We start from the raw sequence: 25,754 nt of genomic DNA, 5'->3' as shown, positions 1-25,754 counted from the left end.
TGAATAACTAAATATGTGTGTATTTGTTTTTGATCGTTGCAGCTTTGGGCCTCCGTAATATTCTGCTGCTGCATCTGAATTTCAATATTTTCCACTGGGACAAAGATTCATTCTTTTATTTGTGTCTCAGGAAACGTCTCCGTCATGAACATGCAAATACCCGAACAACGCCCCACACACACACACACACACACACACACACACAGTCAGAGGGTATGACCGTGTGTGTGTGTGTGTGTGAGTAAGTGTGTGTCAGTGTGTGCAGCGTGTTCAAACCTGCAGCAGCAGCAGAGCAGTTAAATAAAAGGCGAGTGTGTGACGAGCGGCAGGACTTTGGATCCTGGAGCTGAACCGAACTGAACCAAACTGAGCTGATCTGAGCTAAACTAAACTGAGCTAAACTAAACTAAACTAAACTAAACTGAACTGAACTGAACTGAACTGAGCTGAGCTGAACTGAGCTGAACTGAGCTAAAGAAGAGAAGAAGAGAAGAAGAGAAGAAGATGCAGAGCAGCTGGATTTACCTGTGCAGTGTCCTGACTGCACTCTGCACCGTGCAGGCCACACACACACACTACGGTAAGAGTCTCACACACACACACACACACACACACACACACACACACACACACACACACACACACACACACACACACTACGGTAAGAGTCTCACACACACACACACACACACACACACACACACACACTCTTGTTTGATGCTTTCAGTGCTCATTTGTGTGTGTGTGTGTGTGTGTGTGTGTGTGTGTGTGTGTGTGTGTGTGTGTGTGTGTGTGTGTGTGTGTGTGTGTGTGTGTGTGTGTGTGGGTACAGAGTCACATCAGCGCCTTAAAGAAAAGAATAAATCTGTGACAGAAACATCAAGAACGAGTAAAAGAGTAAATAATTAAAGACAATAAATGAGTAAATTAAAATAATTAAATTGAGGCTGTTTTTAAAATGAAATATAATTTAATTCAATTTCATTTTAATCTAAATTATAGTTTATTTTCATCAATTAAATTATTATTTTATTTTATTATTTTTATTATTTATTTAATTTAATTTAAATCAATTAAAATATATTAAATTAAATTCAAATAAATAATGTAAAAGAAAAGTGTAAAGAAAATAGAAATAAATAAATAAATAAATCTTTAAATTAATTAATAAATGTCTAAAAACTCGTTTGGCGTCTAATCTTTACGTGGTCGTCGCGGTTACAACGTTAAATAAATAACATTTGGTCAAATATGATCTGAACACACACACACGCACGCACACACACACACACACACACACACACACACACACACACACACACACACACACACACACACACACACACACACACACATACAGCCCACGGTTGCCGGCGGCGGCGCTCTGATGTCACCGTGAGTCATCAGTGACATCATCATCAGTGAGTGATCTGAGGTCAGACGCTCCTTGAACTCACCTCACACACACGTCGGATCATCAAACGTCGTTAACGATTTAAATCTAATTCAATCACAAACGTTTAAACTTTACGACACATTTGAACGTTGTTATTGTAAAAGTCGTGTCCCGTCTGCAGCACCGTCACGTCCCACCAGGGGGCCGCCGCCCACGCTTTGACGACCAAGGTCAAAGTCGAATACGATTTATTTTGTTTTTGTTTTTTCTGCCTCAATCAGACGGAACCAACTCTTCGCATTCACAGCGTTTCGTTTGATTTCTTACGAAATATGACGATTTATTTTTTAAGCTGTAGCGGCGAGCGGCGTTTAAGTTACGCCACCAAAACGATGCGTTTGGGTTCAAATAAGAACTTTCATCCGAACTTTTACTTGTGACGTTGAATCTGACATAATTACGAACGACACCGGAGATAACAAGGAAAGTCCACTGTTTACGATGTTTACGATGTTTATGATGTTTTTACAGTGTTCACGATGTTTACAATATTTACGGTGTTTACGATGTTAACCGTGTTTACGGTGTTAGCGTGTTTACGATGTCAGCGGTGTTTATGGTGTTTACGGTGTTTACGGTGTTTACGTTGATTACGGTGATTACGGTGATTACGATGTTAGCGTGTTTACGATGTTAACCATGTTTACGGTGTTTACGATGTTAGCGTGTTTACGATGTTAGCGGTGTTTATGGTGTTTACGTGATTACGGTGATTACGGTGTTTTGTTATTAAGTTCTGTGAATCTGTCGCGGTGATGAACCAAAGTCTTTTAAAGCGTGAGGACGTGAGTTTAATAAATGGCCGCTGCTGAAACCTGGAACATTCCTCACGTTCCCCTCGCAGCCGCCTGCAGAAGCTCCACCCCTGTGTTCGCCCGCAGGCCGGCGGCCGCAGGTCGGCGGCTGAACGTTTCCAGAGATGAACAAAAAACACAGATACAGGAAACTCTTCACAGGCGCCAGGAACACTTCCTGTTTCCTCCAGAACTCTGAAACTTTACATGTTTAAATGTTTAAATCTTTAAATGTTGAAATGTTTAAATCCTCTGTGACGTAAAATTATTTGTTGTTATTTAAAATATTATTATAATTGATTATCAGGTGATTTATTTATCTGACGTGTTTTGGCGTGTTTGGCCTCCGTACTTTATAAAAACCATAAAGAGTAAAAACATCAGGATGAGTAAAGTGATGTAATCGTCCCTCTCCTCCTCAGCGATGCTGCGCTGCGACTGTAACGGCAGGTCCCGGTTCTGCCTGCGGGACGCCGCGGGGCTGCACTGCGTCGACTGCACCGGGAACACGGAGGGACGCCACTGCGAGCGCTGCAAGGCCGGCTTCCACCTGCAGGGGGCGGCGCTGAGCTGCACGCCCTGCCGCTGCCACCCCGCAGGTCTCACACGCACCTATGACCACATGAATCATTATAATGAATATAATAATATAATATAATACTAATAAAGAGTGACCTGTCCTGTGGGCGCAGGCTCCGCAGGCCCCTCCTGTGACAGCAGGGGGCGCTGCAGCTGCAAAGACGGCGTCTCCGGTGACAAGTGCGACCGCTGCCCCGACGGACGCATCGGAGCCAACGGCTGCTCCCACAGGTGAGGAACAGATTTTATTATTATTATTATTATTATTATTTATGAGAGTAAATTAAGGCATTTAATCACATTATATGACATTTGTTTTAATTTTTGGGCAATAAATATAATATAATATAATATAATAATAATTTAATAATTTTCCTATTTAATGTCCGATTGCTTTTTTATTTATTAATTTTTTAATTAACATTTCTGTATTTATATAAATACAACAGGGCGATATTTATAAAATGTATAAAATATAATATTCATCTGGAATAAATAAATAACAAAAATCTACATATATAGTAGTAATAATAATAATAATAATAATAATAATAATAATTTCCTATTCAATGTTTCCTTCTATTGATTTAATTAATTGATTTTTTTTGTGCATTTTTTAGATTTTATTTCTTTATTTTTTTATTTGTTTTTCATTCATTTATTTATTTTTGTGTAATTTTCTTTATATTTACCTTTTACATGATTAATTATTAATTATTATTTAATTATAAATTAAATCACTTTGAGTGTTCAGGAGATTTAAAGATTCTGCTCCAACTTCCTGTTTCCTGTTTCCTGTTTCCTGTTTGGCAGCCGTCAGCCCAGAGAGGATTCTGGGAGTTTGCCGTGTTTCTGTTACGGTCACAGCAGCCGGTGTTCGGCTCCGTCCGGTTACTCCGTCCACAGCGTCGCCTCCACCTTCACCGACGGTGACCTTCCCCCTCTCACCTTCACAATAAAAGCTCACAAAGTGTTTCAAAATAAAAGCTCCCATTGTGACGGTCTGCGTGTGTTCTCAGGTCCGGACGGGTGGAAGGCGGCGACGGTGGAGGGCGTCACCCCCGACGACGTCCACTTCCGCTGGTTACCGAAGTACCAGGACCTGGAGGTGATCTCCAAAAACAGCCGGCCCGTTTACCTGTACGCCCCAGGTGAGCGCAAGCCCCGCCCCCTCACGCCCCCCCTCCTATCAGCTGCCCCCCCCCTCACCTGTCTCTCCCCCCTCCCACAGCTCCGTACCTGGGGAACCAGTTGCTAAGTTACGGGCAGAACTTTTCCTTCCAGTTGCGTCTGGACCGCGGCGTCCGGCGCCCGTCTGCCAACGACCTGATCCTGGAGGGCGGCGGCCTGCGGGTGTCGGCCTCGCTGGGCGACCTGCGATCCATCGTCCCCTGTGCTCAGAAGTTCAACTACACGTACAGGTGAGAACCCCAAGCCCCGCCCCCAGAGAGAGACTTCCTGTTAGTTTGGGTCAGCGTCAGTTCTCTGAGTGTCCACTAGGGGCAGGATTCATGTTAAACATGTTTACACAGCATCATTAAACCTGTTTAATATGGTCTGTGTGTTTAGACCAGGTCTCCATGACAACGCTGAGGGGGAGGGGCTAGTTTTTATTTGATTGGAGGTTAAAGTTTATGAATAATTAGGGGCGTGGCCTCTTGAGTGACAGCTAGCCTCTGGCCCTCACTTCTCCTCGGAGGTAAACGTCAGCCAGTTGGACGTACGCCCCTCCCTCCAATGTCACATACATGCCCTTTAGACTCCTAGAGGACACTTTAACACACGTTTATGCTCCTAGAGGACACTTTAACACACGTTTGTGCTCCTAGAGGACACTTTAACACACGTTTATGCTCCTAGAGGACACTTTAACACACGTTTATGCTCCTAGAGGACACTTTAACACACGTTTATGCTCCTAGAGGTCACTTTAACACACGTTTATGCTCCTAGAGGACACTTTAACACACGTTTATGCTCCTAGAGGACACTTTAGCACACGTTTATGCTCCTAGAGGACACTTTAACACACGTTTATGCTCCTAGAGGACACTTTAACTCACGTTTATGCTCCTAGAGGACACTTTAGCACACGTTTATGCTCCTAGAGAACACTTTAGCACACGTTTATGCTCCTAGAGAACACTTTAACACACGTTTATGCTCCTAGAGGACACTTTAACACACGTTTATGCTCCAGGACACTTTAACACACGTTTATGCTCCTAGAGGACACTTTAACACACGTTTATGCTCCTAGAGGACACTTTAGCACACGTTTATGCTCCTAGAGGACACTTTAGCACACGTTTATGCTCCTAGAGGACACTTTAACACACGTTTATGCTCCTAGAGGACACTTTAACACAGGTTTAGTCTCCTAGAGGATACTTTAACACATGTTTAGTCTCCTAGAGGACACTTTAACACACGTTTATGCTCCTAGAGGACACTTTAACACACGTTTATGCTCCTAGAGGACACTTTAGCACATGTTTATGCTCCTAGAGGACACTTTAACACACGTTTATGCTCCTAGAGGATACTTTAACACACGTTTATGCTCCTAGAGGACACTTTAGCACACGTTTATGCTTCTAGAGGACACTTTAACACATGTTTAGTCTCCTAGAGGACACTTTAACACAGGTTTAGTCTCCTAGAGGACACTTTAGCACACGTTTATGCTCCTAGAGGACACTTTAACACACGTTTATGCTCCTAGAGGACACTTTAGCACACGTTTATGCTCCTAGAGGACACTTTAGCACACGTTTATGCTCCTAGAGGACACTTTAACACACGTTTATGCTCCTAGAGGACACTTTAACACACGTTTATGCTCCTAGAGGACACTTTAACACACGTTTATGCTCCTAGAGGACACTTTAGCACACGTTTAGGCTCCTAGAGGACACTTTAACACACGTTTATGCTCCTAGAGGACACTTTAGCACACGTTTATGCTCCTAGAGGACACTTTAACACACGTTTATGCTCCTAGAGGACACTTTAACACACGTTTATGCTCCTAGAGGACACTTTAACATGTTTATTCTGGCAGCTTCAGGCCTCCGTACCTCGTTGCCTCCACCTATCATAATATTTTCTCTGTCACTCCGTTTGAACATTCCTGTGTCAGAGACGATGAAGCCGAGCAAGTAGAGACAAACTTCTGCTGCTGAAAGAATCTGAGGCTGCAGGGAAACACGGCGTTTTCTCACTGTTGCACGTCATCGAGTCAATGACCCCGTTTTTATTACATATCACAAACATGACTGTGGTTCTGAGGACGCTCTCTGGGTCTTATCACACCGAGCGATCCGAGTTCTGTGGACACAGTGTTCAGGGACTGTCCAGTGACGGAACACCCTTTCAAAATAAGACTTCTGTGTCCAAACAAAACAGAACCAACGTCCGAACATGTGATCGATCAGGATCAGCTCTGTGCTCAGTTTGACTCTTTTCATCAGTAGAAAGAGGTCAAAGGTCAATTATGATGTTTTTAAAAACTCTGTTCAAACAACGGGAACACGAGGCTCAGACAGGAAGTCTTATTTTGAAAGGGGTGTTACGTCACGACTGAACAGACAGGAACCTTTTCATTATTTTAAGAATCTTCTTTAATTGACGATCGTAGTTCTTGGTACTAAGAACTTCCGTCTTTTTGTGTTTTCACCGCAAGAACAACGATCGACCGTAGTTCTTAGAACCGAACGCAGTTTCAGACGTTATCGTTGTTTTTGGACCAGAACCTTCTCTCTCTCTCTTTTTAGAAAAGGTAGAGTCCTTGTTTTATTCTGTAAGGAGGAACGATCGTAGTTCTAAGAACCCTTTCTGGGACTTTTCAGACCGGAGGAACCTCATCATGTCTCTGCACCACAACAACAACAACAACGATCGTCCGTTGTTCTCAGGACGCAGTTTTCAGGGACTAGAGACGTTCTGTTTTCAGACCGGAGGAACCTTTTCATAGAAACCAGAACTTCCCTTTTTTAGTGTATTTCCACAAGAAGAACAACAACGATCGTAACATTATAGTTGTTTTGTAGAATCCCCATTTTTGTGTATCCGCGCTGCAGGAACTAGGAGCGATCGTAGCTCTAAGAACCCTTTCTGGGATCTTTAGACCGGAGGAACCTCATCATGTCTCTGCACCACAACAACAACAACGATCGTCCGTAGTTCTCAGGACGCAGTTTTCGCGACTAAAGAAGAACAACAACGATCGTAGTTCTTCGATCGCACTTTTCAGACACTATAGTTGTTTTTGTAGAATCCCCATTTTTGTGTACCCGCGCTGCAGGAACTAGGAGCGACAGTAGCTCTAAGAACCCTTTCTGAGATCTTTAGACCGGAGGAACCTTCTCAGAGTTCTCAGAATCCTCTTTTATCGAATCTGCACCACGACGACGATCGTCATTGTTCTCAGAACAGAGAAGTTTGAGTCCCTGTTCTTTTGTAGCCACACTGGAAAAACCAGGATCGATCGTAGTTCTTAGAACGCAGTTTTCATATATCACTATCGACCTTTACAACACTAGGCAACAGCTTTGGTCCTTGTTAACTTCCTGTCAGCTGATGTCGTTCACATTCACTGCAACAGGAATCAAACTTGGACCCATTTAGAAGGTTTTTGTTTACGTCTTTGAAAAACATCTTTCAGACCGAAGGAACCTTTTCATAGTTTAAGAATCACCTTTTCATGTTTCTGCACAACAACAACAACAACAACAACAACAAAAACAACAACAACGCTCGATCATGGTTCTTAGAACGCAGTTTTCAGGGACTGTCGCTGTCGGACCTGAGGAACCTTTTCAAAGTACTAAGAACTTGCCTCTTAAATGTATTTTCACCACAACAACAACGATCGATCGTAGTTCTAAGAACTCTTTAGGAACTTTTCAGACCGGAGGAACCTTTTCATGTCTCTGCACAACAACGATCGATCGTAGTTCTCAGGACGCAGTTTTCAGGGACTGTCGCTGTCGGACCGGAGGAACCTTTTCATGTACTAAGAACTTTTTACTGTATTTCACCACAAACCGAACGTGTCACTGATGTCGAGTGTGAAACCTTGTGTGTGACGCACAGACTGGACGAGCGGCCCGGCAGCAGGTGGAGCCCTCAGCTGTCCTCCGACAAGTTCCACACGCTGCTCCAGAACATCACCGCCATCAAGATCCGGGCCACGTTCGGTGAAAACGGTGAGTTTCCTTCTTCTGCTTCTTCACTTTCACACCGACTCGAACTCAAACCTTCAGAAACTCCCACAGGACCTTCTTTAGACCCGATCGTTCCAGACTCACGCATCAACATATGATCCTGATCGAGCTGTTGTGTTTTTCAGGACGTGGTTACCTCGACAACGTGCAGCTGGTGTCGGCGCGCCGCGGCCCCGGTGTCCCGGCCGACTGGGTTCAGACCTGCAGCTGCCCGGCGGGTTACGCGGGCGACTTCTGTGAGCGCTGCTCCGCCGGCTTCAGACGCCAGAGCCCCGCGGACGGAGCCTTCAGCCCGTGCGAGCCCTGCAGCTGCAGAGGAGGAAGCTGCGACCCTCAGACCGGAGACTGTTACTCTGCCGACGAGACGCCCGGGCAGCGCCGCTGCTCCGAGGGCTTCTACCGCGACCCCTGGCAGCCTCGCACCTGCGTGAAGTGTCCCTGCCCCGACGGCGTGTCCTGCTCCGTGTCTGCCGGCTCCGTGGCGCCCCGATGTGACAGCTGCCCGACCGGAGCCACAGGTCGGCGTGATGTCATCAAATGACTGACACGTAACTTACCCAGAAACATGAATGATACGATAACGTGTCTGTATGTCCCCTCAGGTCCTCGCTGTGACGTCTGTCAGGAGGGTTTCCATGGCGACCCCACAGGGGCCGCCGGCGTGCAGCGGCCCTGCAGACCCTGCCAGTGTAACGGACACATCGACGTCAGCGTGGCAGGAAGCTGCGACCGGCGGACCGGCGAATGTCTGAAGTGTGTGAACAACACGAAGGGGCGGAGCTGCGAGGCGTGTCAGACCGGCTTCTACCACGGCGCCGCCGCTGACGCCTGCAAACGTAAGAACACGTGCACGCTGCTGCCCCACGGCGTCATCGGTCAATTCAGCCTATAATGACTGAGCGAACGTCCTGGATTACTATATTATTATATTATTATATGATTATGATTTTTCCTGTCATGTTCTCCAGCGTGCGGCTGCGACCCGCTGGGCTCGGACTCGGCCCGGTGCGATGACTCGGGTCGGTGCCGCTGCAAACCGGGTTTTGAGGGTCTGAGGTGCCACAGGTCCAACTGCCCCGCCTGCTTCAGCCCCTTAAAGACAAAGGTACAGAAGTTTCAAAATAAAATACAGGAATAAAGAAGGTGATAAAGACAAAGGTACAGAAGTTTCAAAATAAAATACAGGAATAAAGAAGGTGATAAAGACAAAGGTACAGAAGTTTCAAAATAAAATACAGGAATAAAGAAGGTAATTGGTCATTGGATTCCCTTCATCCCGCTAACGCTGAACTCCCAACACCAGAACCTTTTTCTACTTGAACTGAGAAAGTCGGCGCAAAGACTTATTTTTGTACCTTTTGTTAAGAAAAAACGGAAGAAATAATAATAATTCTGTATCAATTTCTACTCATTTATATCAATTTTTACTTGTTTCGTAACAGTTTTTACTAATTTTGTATCAATTTTTATTCATTTTGCATCATTTTTAGTAGATAAAACAAAGCATCATCAGCGTAGTTAGTGAAGCCAGAGTTTATTAAAAGAGTGTTTTAAAGACTTACCTACTGGCCCCTGTACCAGCTCCTCTCATAGTAAAGTCCATCACAGTGGAAGGAGCCCATTGGTGCTTTGTTGTGTGTGTAGGGACTCTTCTCCTGCTGCTGCAGAGGTTTGCTGTTATTTTCAGCAGCATTAGTGGTTAAAAAAGACCTTTGAATGCCTTCACCGTGCTGCCACGAGGTCATCTCTGTTAGCCACACCTGCCTGTTAGCTAACCGCTGACCTCTCGTGTTGCAGATGGAGCTTTACGCCTCCAAGGTGACGGAGCTGGAGCTCCTGGTCTCAGGCGGAGGTCTGAAACCGTCCAGCAGCGCAGAGATGGAGGCGGCTCTGAACGCCGCCGAGGCCGCCGTGGACGAGCTGCAGTACGACAGCGAGCTGCTCACAGGTCACACAGTCTCAGTTAGCATCGTCTCTCATGACACGTGCGAGGGTTCGAACCCACACTGACCGCACCTCTCCTCCTCTGGTCCAACAGGAGCAGAGAAGAACCTGCAGGGGCGCCTGTCCTCCATCAGCCGGAGTCAGCTGAGCGAGGGCCAGGACGTCCAGAACATCTACGACGCCGCCGACGAGATCCAGGCACGCCAGCAGACGTACCGGACGCAGGTGGAGGAGGTCAAGGGGCTGATGGAGGAGATGAGGCGCAAACTGGACAAGGCCAAGGCCGACCTCCGCTCAGCCGTAAGGACGAGGACCCCCAGAACACAGCCGAACAAAGGTGTGGTAACCGTGACGACGGTGGTTTGGTTGACTGTGTCTCTTCTGTCCCGTCAGGAGGTTCCTCAGGGAGACGCTGCGCCGGGTTCAAACCTGCTCCCGGCTCTGGTGAAGACGGCCACCGGTCTGGCTCACAGGTACGTCCGTCTCCTTCATCCACAGAGTTACTGACACATGAGACGCCACGTGTTCACTTCCTGTCCCTGTCCGTCCCACAGACATCAGACGAAGGCCGACACTGTGGAGAAAACTGCCAACGACGCTCTGAGTGACTCGGAGAAGAGTCTGGCTCTGGTCCGGACCCTCATGAACAGAGAGAACAAAGTCAAAGAGCTGATCGGAGACCTGAAGACCACGTGAGTGTCCCCCCCCTTCCTATGTTTTGTTGTTAAACTCTCCTTCAGTGACAAAAGTCAAAGTACCTGCGACTGGTTTTAAGACAATCCTGGTGATCGGATCACCAAGACTAGGACTCACTGTGATCCGATCACTCGACGGGTTCGGGGACACATTTCTTTTGTAGTGTAAATACTGACGCGTCCTGATGCGTCCTGACGTGTCCTGATGCGTCCTGATGAGTCCTGATGCGTCCTGACACGTCGTGATGCGTCCTGTTGCGTCCTGATGCGTCCTGTTGCGTCCTGATGTGTCCTGATGTGTCCTGATGCGTCCTGATGCGTCCTGACGCGTCCTGACGCGTCCTGATGTGTCCTGACGAGTCCTGACGAGTCCTGATGCGTCCTGATGAGTCCTGATGCGTCCTGACGCGTCCTGATGTGTCCTGACGAGTCCTGACGTGTCCTGATGCGTCCTGATGCGTCCTGTTGCGTCCTGACGCGTCCTGATGCGTCCTAATGCGTCCTGATGTGTCCTGACGCGTCCTGATGCGTCCTAATGCGTCCTGTTGCGTCCTGATGTGTCCTGATGCGTCCTGACGCGTCCTGATGCGTCCTGACGAGTCCTGATGTGTCCTGACGAGTCCTGATGCGTCCTGGTGCGTCCTGATGAGTCCTGATGCGTCCTGACGTGTCCTGATGCGTCCTGTTGCGTCCTGATGAGTCCTGATGCGTCCTGGTGTGTCCTGATGAGTCCTGATGAGTCCTGATGCGTCCTGATGCGTCCTGACGTGTCCTGATGCGTCCTGTTGCGTCCTGATGAGTCCTGATGCGTCCTGATGTGTCCTGATGAGTCCTGATGAGTCCTGATGCGTCCTGATGCGTCCTGACGCGCCCTGATGCGTCCTGACACGTCCTGGTGTGTCCTGATGCGTCCTGGTGCGTCCCCAACAAGGAGGTACCAGGAAAATATGTCATCAATGCAGGACGAGGGTCCCGTGAGATCGTAATCATAAGAAAAAACTTACAATCTTAAACTTACCTATTCGCAAGAACCCTTGGGTCACCGTCCAGACATGACCCTGGACGTGTTGGCTGTATTTTTGAAAAGTCGCCCTTTTTACGAAGAGTTGGACAAAGTGTTGCGTGACGCGTTGGATTGTGCCAACAGCGATTTCTCCGGCTGTACCGACACGACCGCTGATGTTAGTGGCGACAGAGTGGATGTAATAACTGTTCACGGGGCCCTTTGACCTTCTAGAGGAAGTGACGTTGGCAGTAACGGAGTGGAAACACACGGGGGCAGCTGGAGACGCATGAAAGACACGAAACCGTTTTAAAAGTGTGAACAGGGGTCAGGACCTGGGAGTCCCAGAGAACGGACGGTTGTGGTGTGACGAGGTCTTAAAGATCAGTGAAGTCGATCTTTGCAGAATTAGTTGTTGTGTGGAGGACTCTCCACAGCTATAGCCGCCGAGGCTCATGGGTATTATTGTATTTACAAAGAGCTATTCTACAAACCTGATTTGTCTGGACAGAACATTCCCAAGGACGACCATCGTAGAGTTCAATAATCCAGGAGACTCTTGGTGGAGCACGGGGACGATCGTTGATGCTCTAAACTAAGATGTCCGTGTGTGTTCAGGTACGATAAGACTTCGGCTCAGGTGAAGGGTTTGGAGAACCAGGCCGTCCGGCTGAGCGGCGAGGCCAAGGACGAGAGCAGAATGTCGGAGGGCATGCTGAAAGACATCACCAGCATGGAGCGAAACATCCCATCGTCCCTGAAGGTAAACGGCTGCAGCTGGACGTCAAACTGTGTCGTCCTTTAAGAAAACCCTGAGTCTGAACGATCGTCCTCTGTTCTCCCATCATGCTCAGGGGCAGGTGGACTCCATGTTTAAAAGGATGGAGGATGTGAAGGTGGCAGTGGACAGGGACATCTCAGGCGTTGAGGTGCTGCGGGACGGGGTGCTGCGAGACATGGCCGCCACCGAGGACCTACTGGCCAAGGGCAAGGCTGCCCAGCAGGTACTGAAGGATCATGGGAACCCAGTCAGAAACAAAGAGATTCAGATCTGATTGGACAACAAAAAGTTTGAAAGTCTCAGTTGTTATTGTTGTGTTGAGTTGATGTTCATGTGGATGTTTGTCTCTACAGGATTTCAACAAACTGGTGGGAAGAGTCGACGTCGCCAAAGCTGAGACTGAGGACGCTCTGCGACGCATCAACAGCAACACCGACGAGCTGGACGACGCCCTGAAAACCCTCAGAGGTAGGAAGACAGACAGACAGACAGACAGACAGACAGACAGACAGCAGGACAGACAGAAGGACAGACAGACAGCAGGACAGACAGACAGAAGGACAGACAGACAGACAGACAGCAGGACAGACAGAAGGACAGACAGACAGCAGGACAGACAGAAGGACAGACAGACAGACAGACAGACAGACAGACAGACAGACTGTGTGGTCCCTACCAGTAGTGTGTCTGTTCCAAGTGCTGCTTGCACCGTTCTCGAGCACCGCTCATCAGACCGTCTTTGCTCTCGTCGCTGCGCTCCTGCTGAGGGTGAAGTCGTGGATGAACGGTTCTGGAGAAGGACAGGAAGTGCTGTGGGTCGTCCTTCAACCACAAGACTGACGGTCTGAGCCCACACTGAACCCAGAGTTTGGCCCTGACGGTCTGAACCCACACTGGACCCAGAGTTTGGCCCAGATGGTTGACCCTGTCTTTCATTGTCACTGCGTGTGGGTGAATGAGAAGCATCATGCGTCCACCTGTTGGACAAATGTGTCCTTTCCACTCAGACGCCACATCTACAGGTGTGGCGTCAACGACACAAATGACATCCTGACGCGTCCTGATGCGTCCTGATGTGTCCTGATGCGTCCTGACGTGTCCTGATGCGTCCTGATGCGTCCTGACGTGTCCTGATGCGTCCTGATGCGTCCTGATGCGTCCTGATGCGTCCTGATGCGTCATGATGCGTCCTGATGTGTCCTGATGCGTCCTGATGCGTCCTGATGCGTCATGATGCGTCCTGATGCGTCCTGATGCGTCCTGATGCGTCCTGATGTGTCCTGATGCGTCCTGATGCGTCCTGATGCGTCCTGATGCGTCATGATGCGTCCTGATGCGTCCTGATGCGTCCTGATGCGTCCTGATGCGTCCTGATGCGTCCTGATGCGTCATGATGAGTCCTGATGAGTCCTGATGCGTCCTGATGCGTCCTGATGCGTCATGATGCGTCCTGATGTGTCCTGATGCGTCCTGACGTGTCCTGATGTGTCCTGATGCGTCCTGATGTGTCCTGATGCGTCCTGATGCGTGCTGACGTGTCCTGACGCGTCCTGATGCGTCCTGATGTGTCCTGACGTGTCCTGATGTGTCCTGATGCGTCCTGATGCGTCCTGATGTGTCCTGATGCGTCCTGACGCGTCCTGATGTGTCCTGATGCGTCCTGACGTGTCCTGACGTGTCCTGATGCGTCCTGACGTGTCCTGATGCGTCCTGATGCGTCCTGATGCGTCTCGATGCGTCCTGATGCGTCCTGATGTGTCCTGACGCGTCCTGATGCGTCCTGATGTGTCCTGATGTGTCCTGATGCGTCCTGATGCGTCCTGATGTGTCCTGATGCGTCCTGATGTGTCCTGATGTGTCCTGATGCGTCCTGATGCGTCCTGATGTGTCCTGATGCGTCCTGATGCGTCCTGATGCGTCCTGATGCGTCCTGATGTGTCCTGACGTGTCCTGATGCGTCCTGATGCGTCCTGACGCGTCCTGACGTGTTCTGGCGCGTCCTGACGACGGTGGCTCAAACTGTCTCGTAGCAGCGGTGAAACCGAGGTTTGAGAGCTCCCTGGATGTGACTCCTCCCCTTCTTCCTCCGCAGGGTTCGACCAGCAGATCGACGGCAGCAAAGCTCTGGCCGACGCCGCCATCAAGCGTCTTCCCGGCATCAACGGCACGATCCAGCAGGCCGTCAGAAACAACGGCGAGACGGTCGCCATCCTGGAAGACGTGTCTGTAGATTACGACAGCGCTCTGGGAACCATCAACGTGCTGGAGAACCTGGTCACCGGTCTGGAGGTAACGACCAGCACCAACGACGATGAAGGACGGAAGCGTCAACATTTATATAAATAAATCAATAATATAATATATAATATAATATAATTCTGTGTTCTTTATCTCCAGGGGACGTTCGGGGCGGTGCCGTCGTACGGCGGTCTGGTGAACGACGCCACCAAACTGAACCGGGACTCCAGGGACCTGAAGTCTCAGGCGACCGAAGCAGCGGCAGCTCTGGCCGCTGAACTGGACGCCGGCCGGGCGCTGGAGCTGGACGCAGGGCAGGTGAGGTGACAATTAAGAGTCAATAAAGAGTCTCCCACAGAGAAAATAAAGAGTCACCTACAGAGAGATTAAGTGTGTGTGTGTGTGTGTGTGTGTGTGTGTGTGTGTGCAGGCTGCTGACGGAGCCGCCGCAGCGTTCGCCAACGCCAGGACGACCAGAGACGCCGTCGGGAAAACACTGAGTGACATCAACAGTCTGCTCGCCAACATGAGTGAGTTATTAAGACCGTTAAGTTTAGACGACTAAAGGAGACGATTAAGTTTAGTCACTAAAGGAGACGGTTAAGTTTAGTCACTAAAGGAGACGGTTAAGTTTAGTCACTAAAGGAGACGGTTAAGTTTAGACGACTGAAGGAGACCGTTAAGTGAAGACTAAAGGAGACGGTTAAGTTTAGACGACTGAAGGAGACCGTTAAGTTTAGACAACTGAAGGAGACTGTTAAGTGAAGACTAAAGGAGACGGTTAAGTTTAGTCTCTAAAGGAGACGGTTAAGTGTAGACGACCTCTTACAGACCGTCAGGTGCAGGACTTGTCTGACACAGGTCTCGGTCTCCTCCTCAGATAAACCCGGCGCGGTGGACGAGCGGCAGCTGAAGCGGCTGGAGGACGCTCTGGCCGGGGCTCAGGGGGAGGTGGAGGGAAAGCTGAGGCCCCGGCTCAGGGACATGGAGGAGCAGGAGGCGGCCCAGCGGCGCCGGCTCAACACCATGAACCTGGACATAGACACCATCCTGAGAGACATACAGAACCTGGAGGACATCCTGGACAAGGTCCCCAGAGGGTGCTACAACAGCGCCCCCACAGAGCAGGCCTAAGGGGCCCCAGAGCAGGCCTGAGGGGCCCCAGAGCAGGCCTGAGGGGCCTCCACAGTCCAGGTCTGAGGGCCCCCACAGTCCAGGTCTGAGGGCCCCCACAGTCCAGGACTGAAGGGACACAACAGTCCAGGCCTGAGGGCCCCCACAGTCCAGGACTGAGGGGACACAACAGTCCAGGACTGAGGGGCCTCCACAGTCCAGGCCTGAGGGGCCCCACAGTCCAGGACTGAAGTGCCCCCACAGTCCAGGCCTGAGGGCCCCCACAGTCCAGGTCTGAGGGGCCCCCACAGTCCAGGTCTGAGGGCCCACACAGTCCAGGTCTGAGGGGCCCCCACAGTCCAGGTCTGAGGGCCCCAGGCATAATTATTTGGGACGCACCGGCGAAATGTTTATTTTAAGCAGTTATTATTATTATTATTATTATTATTATTATTTCATTAATTCATGAATAAACAACAACAACAGTTCATTTCTAATAATTCAGAATTATAAAGTGATCAAACTGGATCCTACATTTCCCAGAATGCACCAGGCTCTCCTCTGTTACTGGAGCCGTCGTGTTTCATTAAATATATTTTTATTTCTTGTCTCAAAGTCGGAGCGACGACAGATTAACTTTATATGTTTCATACGTGTTTAATTCTGCTGCAGATCTTTTTATTATAAGAAAAATATATTTTATATATATTTGAAATAACCATCATAACTGTTTACGTGTGGTTATTAAAGCATGTCTAACTTTTAATGTGTTTATGTTTTATATTTATAACTGTAAATAAATCTGTTTGTTAAACTTGTTTTTATTTGTCAAGTGTTTCAGAAATAAAATGATTAAAATATTAATATTTGTTTCAACATTGTTTTAAAATAAAACCTGCAGCACTTTTTATCTTTTATCACGTTTGAGTCGTCAAATTATTTTTTATATATTATTATTAAACCTCTCCAGGAACCATCACCTTATGGCTGCTCAGTGGTCTGGACCCTGGTGCTCCTGGTCTCCCATGGCAGAGTGGTCTCAGGCGAGGGGCCGGACTAAGAACGCCTCACAAAGACTCTACGGACAAACCAGGAAGAGGAGGAGAGACCCTGCCCAGAGGAAGCCCGGGGCCCCCGTCTGGAGCCAGGCCCAGATGGAGGGCTCGCCGCTGAGCGCCTGGTGGCCGGGTTTGCTAGCCCGAAAAACTGTTGTGGCCCCTCCCCCCTCTCCATCCAGTGGGCCCACCACTCACAGGAGGAGCCTCTGGGGTCGGGGCGCTGCTGCACGGGGGGCAGTGAGGTGAGGGGCCTGGAGGGTCCAGACCCGGGCAGCAGAGGCTCTGGGGACGTGGAGCGTCTCCTCTCTGTGGGGGAAGGAGCCGGAGCTTGTGAGGGAGGTGGAGCTCCCAGTTAGATCTGGGGGGGCTCACCTCCACACACAGTCTGGATCTGGACCCGTGCTCCTGGATAGGGGCTGGACCCTGGTCTTCTCTGGAGGGGCCCAGGGTGTGAGGGGCCGGGCGGGTGTGGGGAGACTCTCAAACCCCCGGCTGAGCGCCGCGGTGTTGGAGTTCACCCCGGTGGACCAGAGGGTGGCCTCCTTACGCCTGCGGGTGGTGGGGGGGGGGACTCTGACTGTTGTTGGTGCAGATGCAGCGAACAGCAGTTCAGAGTCTGGGGCCTTCTTGGAGACCCTGAATGGAGTCCTGCATGGGGCTCCAGTAGGGGACTCCAGAGTCCTGCTGGGAGGCTTCAACGGCCACGTGGGCAACGATGGAGACACCTGGAGAGGCTGATTGGGAGGAACGGCCTCCCTGATCTAAACCCCAGCGTCTGGTGTTAGACTTGTGTGCTGGTCCTGGATCCTCTTTAACAAACACCATGTTGGAACAGAAGGAGGCTCAGAAGTGGACCTGGTCCCAGAGCACCCTAGGCCAAAGGTCCAGGATCCAGTCTGTGATGGTCTCATCTGATCTGAGGCCGGATGTTTTGGACACTCGGGTGAAGAGAGGGGCAGAGCTGTCAGCTGATCACCATCTGGGGATGAGTGGGTCAGAGGATGGGGAAGGTTCTGGACAGACCGGGTAAACCCAAACCAGTAGTGCGGGTGAACTGGGACCGTCTGGAGGAGGCCCCTGTCCCAGAGACCTTCACCTCACACCTCCGGAGGAGCTTTTCTGGCGTCCCTGTGGAGGTCGGGGGCATCGAACCGGAGCGGGCGATGTTCAAAGCTTCCACTGCTGAAGCTGCAGCGGTGAGCTGTGGCCTCAAGGTCTCAGGTGCCTCAAGGGGCGGGGACCCTGGACCACCGTGGTGGACCCCGGGGGTCAGGGGTCCCACTGAAGAAGGAGGCCTTCAGGATCTGGTCTCCCAGAAGACTCCGGAGTTGGTTCTGAGGTCCCCACAGGTCTGAAGGGCTGCAGCCTCTGCTGGGTCAGAGGCAAAGCAGCGGGTGTGGGAGGAGTTCACAGAAGTCCTGGAGAAGGACTTTGGGGGGCACCGAGGTGCTTCTGGACCACCATTCAGCACCTCAGGAGGGGGACACGGGGCACCGTCCAAGCTGTTCACAGTAAGGACGGGACGCTGGTGACCTCAGCTGATGAGGTCATGGGGCGGTGGAAGGACTCTGAGGAAGTCCTGAATGGGCCCAACACGCCCTCTTTTGTAGAGGCAGAGCTGGAGGCTGATGGGGATCATCGTCAACATCTCTGACAGAAGTCACTGAGGAAGGAAACAAGTCCACAGAGGCAAAGCCCCAGGATCCATGAGCTGCATCCACACATGCTGAAAGCTCTGGGTCTGGAGGGGCCGTCCTGGTCCTGGTCCTGGTCCTGGTCCTGGTCCTGGTCCACACGTCTCTGACACACTGGTGGAAGTCTGGGACAGTGCGGAGGGAGTGGCAGACCGGGGTGGTGGTTCCTGTTCAGAAAGGGGGACCAGAGGGTGTGAGCCAGTTCCAGGGGGGTCACACTCCTCAGCCTCCCTGGTGAAGTCGACTCCAAGGTGCTGGAAAGGAGGTTGGTCCTGTAGAACCTCAGACTGAAGAGGAACCAGGTGGATCCAGTCCTGGACCTGGACCAGGACCAGCTCTGCACTCTCAAGGATCCTGGAGGGGGTCTGGGAGTGTGCCCATCCGGTCTACATGTGCTTTGTGGATCTGGAGAAGGCCCATGACCGGGTCCCTGGAGATACTGTGGGAGGTGCTGGGGGAGTCTGGGGTGAGGGGGTCACTTCTGAGGGGGTCCAGTCTCTGTACCCCCAAAGAGAGAGCTGAGTCCGGATCCTCAGCAGTAAGTCGGACTTGTCCCCGGTGGGGGTCGGCCTCCTCCAGGGGTGCACCTTCAGCACTCACTGGATCGGTTCACAGCCGAGTGTGAAACGGCCGGGATGAGGATCAGCACCTCTGAATCTGAGGCCGTGGCTCTCAGCAGGAAACCGCTGGATTGTTCCTCCGGGTCTGGAATGAGTCCTGACCGCAAGTGAAGGACTTCAAGGACCTCGGGATCTGGTTCACGAGTGAGGGGACGATGGAGCGTGAGTTTGGCCGGAGAATCGGAGCAGCGGGGGCGGAGCTGCAGTCGCTCTACCGCACCGTTGTGATGAACAGAGAGCTGAGGAAGACAAAGCTCTGGATCTACCCTCAGTCCTGGTTCCTACCCTCACCTGTGGTCCTGAAAGCTGGGTCAGGACCCAAAGAACCAGGTCCAGGTCAGGACCCACAGAACCAGGTCCAGGTCAGGACCCAAAGAACCAGGTCCAGGTCAGGACCCAAAGAACCAGGTCCAGGTCCAGGTCAGGACCCAAAGAACCAGGTCCAGGTCCAAGCGTGTGAAAGGAGGGGGGGTCTGGAGTGTCCCTTAGAGAGAGGGGGTGGTTCAGTTTAGAAAAAATGACACCTGATCATCATATTTATGTTTCTATTTACTTTTTCTTTTTGAAAACACAACAGATCATATTCAACTCATGAACTTTCATGCCAGAACCAAACTGTCTATGCATGCAGCCTACGAAGAGGAGGAGAAATAAACAACCATATACACGACGACAACAACAACAACAACAACAACAACGACAACGACAACAACAACGCTGCTGCTGAGGACTGGTCTCAGAAAAGTTCCTCCTCAGGTTCGATCCCCTCAGGACTCTCCGCGCCCTGAAGCGCCCCCCGTGTCCTCGTTTGAAAGTGTTTGGTTAGGAGCTGACGCCTTAGACAGACCAAGACTTGGACTCAGACTCAGACCTAGACTTTGACCTAGACTCAGACTCAGACTCAGACTCAGACTTAGAGTCAGACTCAGACTCAGACTTAGACTCAGACCTAGACTCAGACTCAGACCTAGACTTAGACTCAGACTTAGACTCAGACTTAGACTCAGACTCAGACTTAGACCTAGACTTAGACTCAGACTCAGACTCAGACTCAGACTTAGACCTAGACTTAGACTCAGGGCGACAGAGACTCAAGTGTTTTGGCAACGAGACAGAAACATGATAAATATGATAAATTTGGGGTTTTGAGTTTTTAAAAAGGTTCTCAGGAAGGGGGTGGTCCTGGTTCTTGCATGAGGCCCAAAAACTTTATAACACCTTCAACACGTCCTCACACCTGAACGACACAAGAGGCGCTGAAGACCCGTATTTAATGCTCCAACAAAGAGATGTGCAACAAATATATGCTGTTAGGAAACAAAAATCTGCTGTTAGGAAACAAAAATCTGCTGTTAGGAAACAAAAATATGCTGTTAGGCAACAAATATATGCTGTTAGCAACAAATATATGCTGTTAGCAACAAAAAATATGCTGTTAGGCAACAAATATATGCTGCTAGCAACAAAAAATATGCTGTTAGGCAACAAAAATATTCAAATAGGCAACAAAAATATGCTGTTAGGCAACAAATATATGCTGTTAGCAACAAAAATATGCTGTTAGGCAACAAAAATATTCAAATAGGCAACAAAAATATGTTGTTAGGCAACAAAAATATGTGGTTAGGCAACGAAAATATGCTGTTAGGCAACGAAAATATGTAAATCGGCAACAAAAATATGTGGTTAGGCAACAAAAATGTGCTTTTAGGCAACAAAAATATGTAAATAGGTAACAAAAATATGTGGTTAGGCAACAAAAATGTGCTGTCAGGCAACAGAAATATGCTGTTAGGCAACAAAAATATGCTGTTAGGCAACAAAAATATGTAAATAGGCAACAAAAATGTGTGGTTAGGCAACGAAAATATGCTGTTAGGCAACGAAAATATGCAAATAGGCAACAAAAATATGCTGTTAGGCAACAAAAATATGTGGTTAGGCAACGAAAATATGCTGTTAGGCAACAAATGTTTGCTGTTAGGCAACGAAAATATGCTGTTAGGCAACGAAAATATGTAAATAGGCAACAAAAATTTGTGAAATAGGCAACAAAAATATACTGTTAGGCAACAAAAATATGTAAATAGGCAACAAAAATTTGTGAAATAGGCAACAAAAATGTGCCGTTAGGCAACAAATATATGTGGTTAGGCAACAAAAATGTGCCGTTAGGCAACAAATATATGCAAATAGGCAACAAAAATATGCTGTTAGCAACAAAAATATGCTGTTAGGCAACAAAAATGTGCAAATAGGCAACAAAATATGTGGTTATTGAGGGCGCCGCCCACCAACAACCACAAATACGGGTCGTCACCGCCGCAGTGACAAAATACCGATGCAGCCCTTTGGAATGAGCCCCACACCTGCCCTCCGACGCCCCCACCCATCCCTTACCCCCTGGCCCCGCCCCCACGCCACCCCCCACCCACGCCCCCAGGCCCCCACCCCGGCCCCCCCCTGATGGTCACTGGACAAAGACACTAACGCTCACAGAAGAGTAGATGCTGGACACAGAGAAGACGTTTATGTGTTTTTTTTTGGGGGGGGGGGGTCTCTGTGTTGTCATGCGTGCAGGGGGCGGGGCTTCTATCCGGAGGCGTTGATGTACAGCTGACTCTGCAGGATGTAGTCGATGACGGGCTGACTCAGGTAGTCCACGACATGGCCGTCCCCGTGCTGCAGCGCCAGTCTGAGGGACGGAGACGGAGACGGAGACGGAGACAGAGTCAGTCGGACACTCACAACATTTACGACATCAGCGATTCTGGTCCACCGAGAAACGCCGCTGGGCGCTCAGCACGCCGGCGTTTCTCGACACGACGGCGTTTCTCAGTGTTGCATTTTTTAACCAACATGAGTCACAATTCACTTCAGTTCAGTTAAATTCAATTTTAATATTAAATTTAACTTCACGTCACTTTTGCATCTTTTCGTGGTTGTTTTGTTTGTAGTCTGTAAACGTCCGTTATTGAATGTTTGTGTCTCTTTAAAGTTATTTAAAGTAGTTTGTAGCTGTTCATTGGAAGTTTTGATGATTTTGTTTCTATTTTTCAGTCATTTTGTGTCTCTTTATGAACATTAATCACTGTCATGAGTAGATTTTTGATCATTTTTCAGTCATTACGTGTCTTTGTGAACATTTGTCACTGTTAAGAGTCTATTTTCAGTCCTTAAGTGTCTCTCTGTGGTCGTGTTAGTCTGTGTCCAGGTGTTGAGCGCCCCCCTGTGGTCACGTTGCGTCCCCGCTCGTGTAAAGTCACGTTCAGGTCGTTTACACAGACTTTAGCTCACCTGCTCTTGGTGGAGCTGACAATGGACATCGGGTGGCTCAGCTCGTCTTTCACCACCGTGATGTTGTCCTGGAAACACAGATCACAGGAGACAGCAATGATAATGGAGCTGAACCAGGACCAGGACCAGGACCAGGACCAGGACCAGGACCAGGACCAGGACCAGGACCAGAACCAGATCCAGATCCAGAGTTTAACAGCGACATGTTTCCGGGGGAAAATCCTGGCTCCACTCGTCCGTCAGCAGGTTTCACTCTGATGTTCCTCGTTTTGTACGTCGGGGTTTTGAACCGGTGAACTCCGCCGTGTCAGCTGAGGGCGGTTTGTGGAACGGAGCTCCTCCAAACACAATAACCTCATATTATAAGTGTCGTTTTGTCCTAAATATAAAGGATATTACTGCAGACGGCTGTAACACGATGGATAAACACATCATTTCTTATGAAGCCTTCACAATAAAAGCCCCTCGTTGTTTTCTTATTTAGAAGCTTTTATTATGAAGCAGCAAACTCAGGAAATGGTTTGTCTCTGGTCTTCAGCGTCGGCTCGCTCCGGACCTCGACTGAGGCGTGTTTGTGTCTTTGTTTTGTTGTTACTCACTTTACGCACAACGTTCCAGAGGGGGAGGGGCCTTTCTACAGGAAGTGGCTGTTCATTGGAGGAGCCGTGTGACCAGGGGGCGGGCCTTCAACCCGTGAACCAATGAAACATTCTGAACCAATCACAGCACCCCAATGAACTTTATCGCTGTATGAACATGGATGACGTGATGTTTTTATCATAAACTCTTTAAACTTTAAGAGTTACTCTCGACCGGTGGAACAAAAACAAACGGCGAGTTGTTGCTCTGACCTTGAACTTGCGGAGAATGGACGAGTGATTCATGATCCTCTCTGTGTCGGCTCCGTCACGAGGAACCACCACGATCCCAAAGTCGCCCACGATCACCTCCATCTGAAACCACAGAGACACGCCGTCAGCCGCTGCCCAGGGCGCCGCTGCTCAGGGCGCCGCTGCTCAGGGCGCCGCTGCTCAGGGCGCCGCTGCTCAGGGCGCCGCTGCCCAGGGCGCCGCTGCCCAGGGCGCCGCTGCCCAGGGCGCCGCTGCTCAGGGAGCCGCTGCCCAGGGCGCCGCTGCTCAGGGAGCCGCTGCTATCCATAATAGCATAAGGAGCTGGCAGCTAGCATCCCTATTAGCATGAGGAGCTCACAGCTAGCATCTGTAATAGCATGAGGAGCTAACAGCTAGCATCCGTAATGGCATTAGGAGCTAACAGCTAGGATTCATATTAGCATGAGGAGCTCACAGATAGCATCTGTAATAGAATGAAGAGCTAACGGCTAGCATCTATAATAGCATGAGAAGCTAACAGCTAGCATACGTAATAGCATGAGGGGCTAACAGCGAGCATCCATAATATCATGAGGAGCTAACAGCTAGGATTCGTCGTAGCATGAGGAGCTAACAGCTAGCATCCGTAATAGCATGAGGAGCTATTAGCGAGTATCCGTAATAGCTTAGGGAGCAAACAGCTAACATCCGTAATAGCTTGAGGAGCTAACAGTTAACATCCATAACAGCATGAGGGGCTAACAGCTAGCATCCATATTAGCATGAGAAGCTAACAGCTAGCATCCGTAATAGCATGAGGAGAAAAAGAACGCTGCATGCTAACGCTTTCTTGTTTCCTCGGTCATCGGAATGACCTGTCAGGTTTTTACGACGGCGTTCAGAGGCGAGAGCGGAGGGGGCGGGGCTACATGGTGGGAGGGGGCGGGGCCACAGTGCGCTTACATCACTGTCCTTCCACAGACCAGGGATGCAGAAGGACTCCAGGAGGTCACTGCCACACAGGAGCAAGATGCGTAACTCTACAGACGACAAACAGGCAGGAGGAGAGAGACACGTCCTCAGTAAACAACATGTTTACTCAGTAAACAACATGTTTACAGGAAACAAACAAACACCGCAGGAAGGAAAACACAGGAGCGAGGGAGCCAAGACGCCACTCACCGATCTCCTCGTATCTCATGGCGGTCCCCAGGTTGGCGTTCTCGTCTGACACAAGAGACGAGTTTAACACATTTGTTTATTTGTTTGTGTTTGTTTGTTTGTTAATGGCACTTCCTGTCTGCGTCGTGTTCACTCACCCACGAAGGTGAAGCGCTCGATGTGAGGACGGACGCAGCAGATCTTCCCCAGACTCTCACTGACCTTCCCCCACAGTTTGACTGAGCTCAGGGAGACAGAAGGGTAAACAACAACAACAACAACAACAACAACAACAACAACAACAACAATAATAACAATAATACAAGTTATTATGGTTGTTTTCAGCAGTTTCTGGTCCCTCTAACCCCTTAGACCCCTCTGGTTCTTCTGGTCCCTGTGACCCCTCTGACCCCTCTGACCCCTCTGACCCCTCTGGTCCCTCTGACCCCTCTGACCCCTCTGGTCCCTCTGACCCCCTGGTCCCTCTGACCCCCTGGTCCCTCTGACCCCTCTGGTCCCTCTGGTCCCTCTGACCCCCTGGTCCCTCTGACCCCTCTGGTCCCTCTGGTCCCTCTGACCCCCTGGTCCCTCTGACCCCCTGGTCCCTGTGACCCCTCTGACCCCTCTGGTCCCTCTGACCCCCTGGTCCCTGTGACCCCTCTGACCCCTCTGGTCCCTCTGACCCCCTGGTCCCTCTGACCCCTCTGACCCCTTTGACCCTCTAGTCCCTCTGACCCCTCTGACCCCTTTGACCCTCTAGTCCCTCTGGTCCCTCTGACCCCTTTGACCCTCTAGTCCCTCTGACCCCTCTGACCCCTTTGACCCTCTAGTCCCTCTGGTCCCTCTGACCCCTTTGACCCTCTAGTCCCTCTGACCCCTCTGACCCCTTTGACCCTCTAGTCCCTCTGACCCCTCTGACCCCTTTGACCCTCTAGTCCCTCTGGTCCCTCTGACCCCTTTGACCCTCTAGTCCCTCTGACCCCTCTGACCCCTTTGACCCTCTAGTCCCTCTGGTCCCTCTGACCCCTTTGACCCTCTAGTCCCTCTGACCCCTCTGACCCCTCTGACCCCTTTGACCCTCTAGTCCCTCTGACCCCTCTGACCCCTTTGACCCTCTAGTCCCTCTGGTCCCTCTGACCCCTTTGACCCTCTAGTCCCTCTGACCCCTCTGACCCCTCTGACCCCTTTGACCCTCTGACCCCTCTGACCCCTTTGACCCCCTAGTCCCTCTGACCCCTCTGACCCCTCTGACCCCTTTGACCC

At 50.0% G+C, this 25,754-nt stretch overlaps 2 protein-coding genes across 3 annotated transcripts in view; one reads left to right on the top strand and one right to left on the bottom strand.

Moving 5' to 3' along the window:
* Positions 1–337: 337 nt before the first annotated feature.
* lamc2 (laminin, gamma 2) lies at positions 338–16,608 on the top strand. 2 transcript variants are annotated; one of them, XM_083928900.1, is made up of 21 exons: positions 338–580; positions 2,673–2,849; positions 2,943–3,060; positions 3,643–3,758; positions 3,849–3,980; positions 4,061–4,250; positions 7,927–8,039; positions 8,183–8,575; positions 8,660–8,893; positions 9,026–9,162; positions 9,855–10,005; positions 10,096–10,301; positions 10,395–10,474; positions 10,556–10,693; positions 12,318–12,462; positions 12,554–12,703; positions 12,834–12,948; positions 14,573–14,769; positions 14,878–15,036; positions 15,149–15,248; positions 15,599–16,608. In XM_083928900.1, exons 1-21 carry the CDS (start codon positions 505–507, stop codon positions 15,850–15,852), a joined length of 3,381 nt encoding a protein of 1,126 aa, XP_083785026.1. In that variant the 5' UTR covers positions 338–504; the 3' UTR covers positions 15,853–16,608. The 2 variants fall into 2 exon arrangements, with proteins under 2 accessions (XP_083785026.1, XP_083785027.1); XM_083928901.1 differs by lacking the exon at positions 338–580 and adding an exon at positions 651–661.
* A 5,070-nt stretch (positions 16,609–21,678) lies between these two features.
* Positions 21,679–25,754, bottom strand: part of nmnat2 (nicotinamide nucleotide adenylyltransferase 2) — a 14,705-nt gene continuing 10,629 nt past the window's right edge. Inside the window, exons 6-11 of the mRNA XM_083927978.1 lie at positions 24,650–24,730; positions 24,513–24,557; positions 24,294–24,370; positions 23,352–23,453; positions 22,501–22,568; positions 21,679–21,898 (exon numbers count right to left, since the gene is read on the bottom strand). Coding sequence (XP_083784104.1) covers positions 21,796–21,898; positions 22,501–22,568; positions 23,352–23,453; positions 24,294–24,370; positions 24,513–24,557; positions 24,650–24,730 — 476 coding nt within the window. The 3' untranslated portion in view covers positions 21,679–21,795. The remainder of the gene's footprint in view (positions 21,899–22,500; positions 22,569–23,351; positions 23,454–24,293; positions 24,371–24,512; positions 24,558–24,649; positions 24,731–25,754) is intronic.

This window comes from Echiichthys vipera (assembly GCF_963691815.1).
Source record: "Echiichthys vipera genome assembly, chromosome: 15".
In the NCBI taxonomy this organism is placed as follows: Eukaryota; Metazoa; Chordata; class Actinopteri; order Perciformes; family Trachinidae; genus Echiichthys; species Echiichthys vipera.
Note: the sequence above shows the minus strand (reverse complement) of the source record. Positions and strands in the feature narration are given on the sequence as shown.

Excerpts from the sequence above, each read along its gene's own strand:
- lamc2 (XM_083928900.1), top strand. The coding sequence starts at position 505 with ATGCAGAGCAGCTGGATTTACCTGTGCAGTGTCCTGACTGCACTCTGC. Across the intron at positions 4,251-7,926 it reads AAGTTCAACTACACGTACAG|ACTGGACGAGCGGCCCGGCA; the intron begins GTGAGAACCCCA and ends TGTGACGCACAG. Across the intron at positions 12,704-12,833 it reads AGGGCAAGGCTGCCCAGCAG|GATTTCAACAAACTGGTGGG; the intron begins GTACTGAAGGAT and ends TTGTCTCTACAG.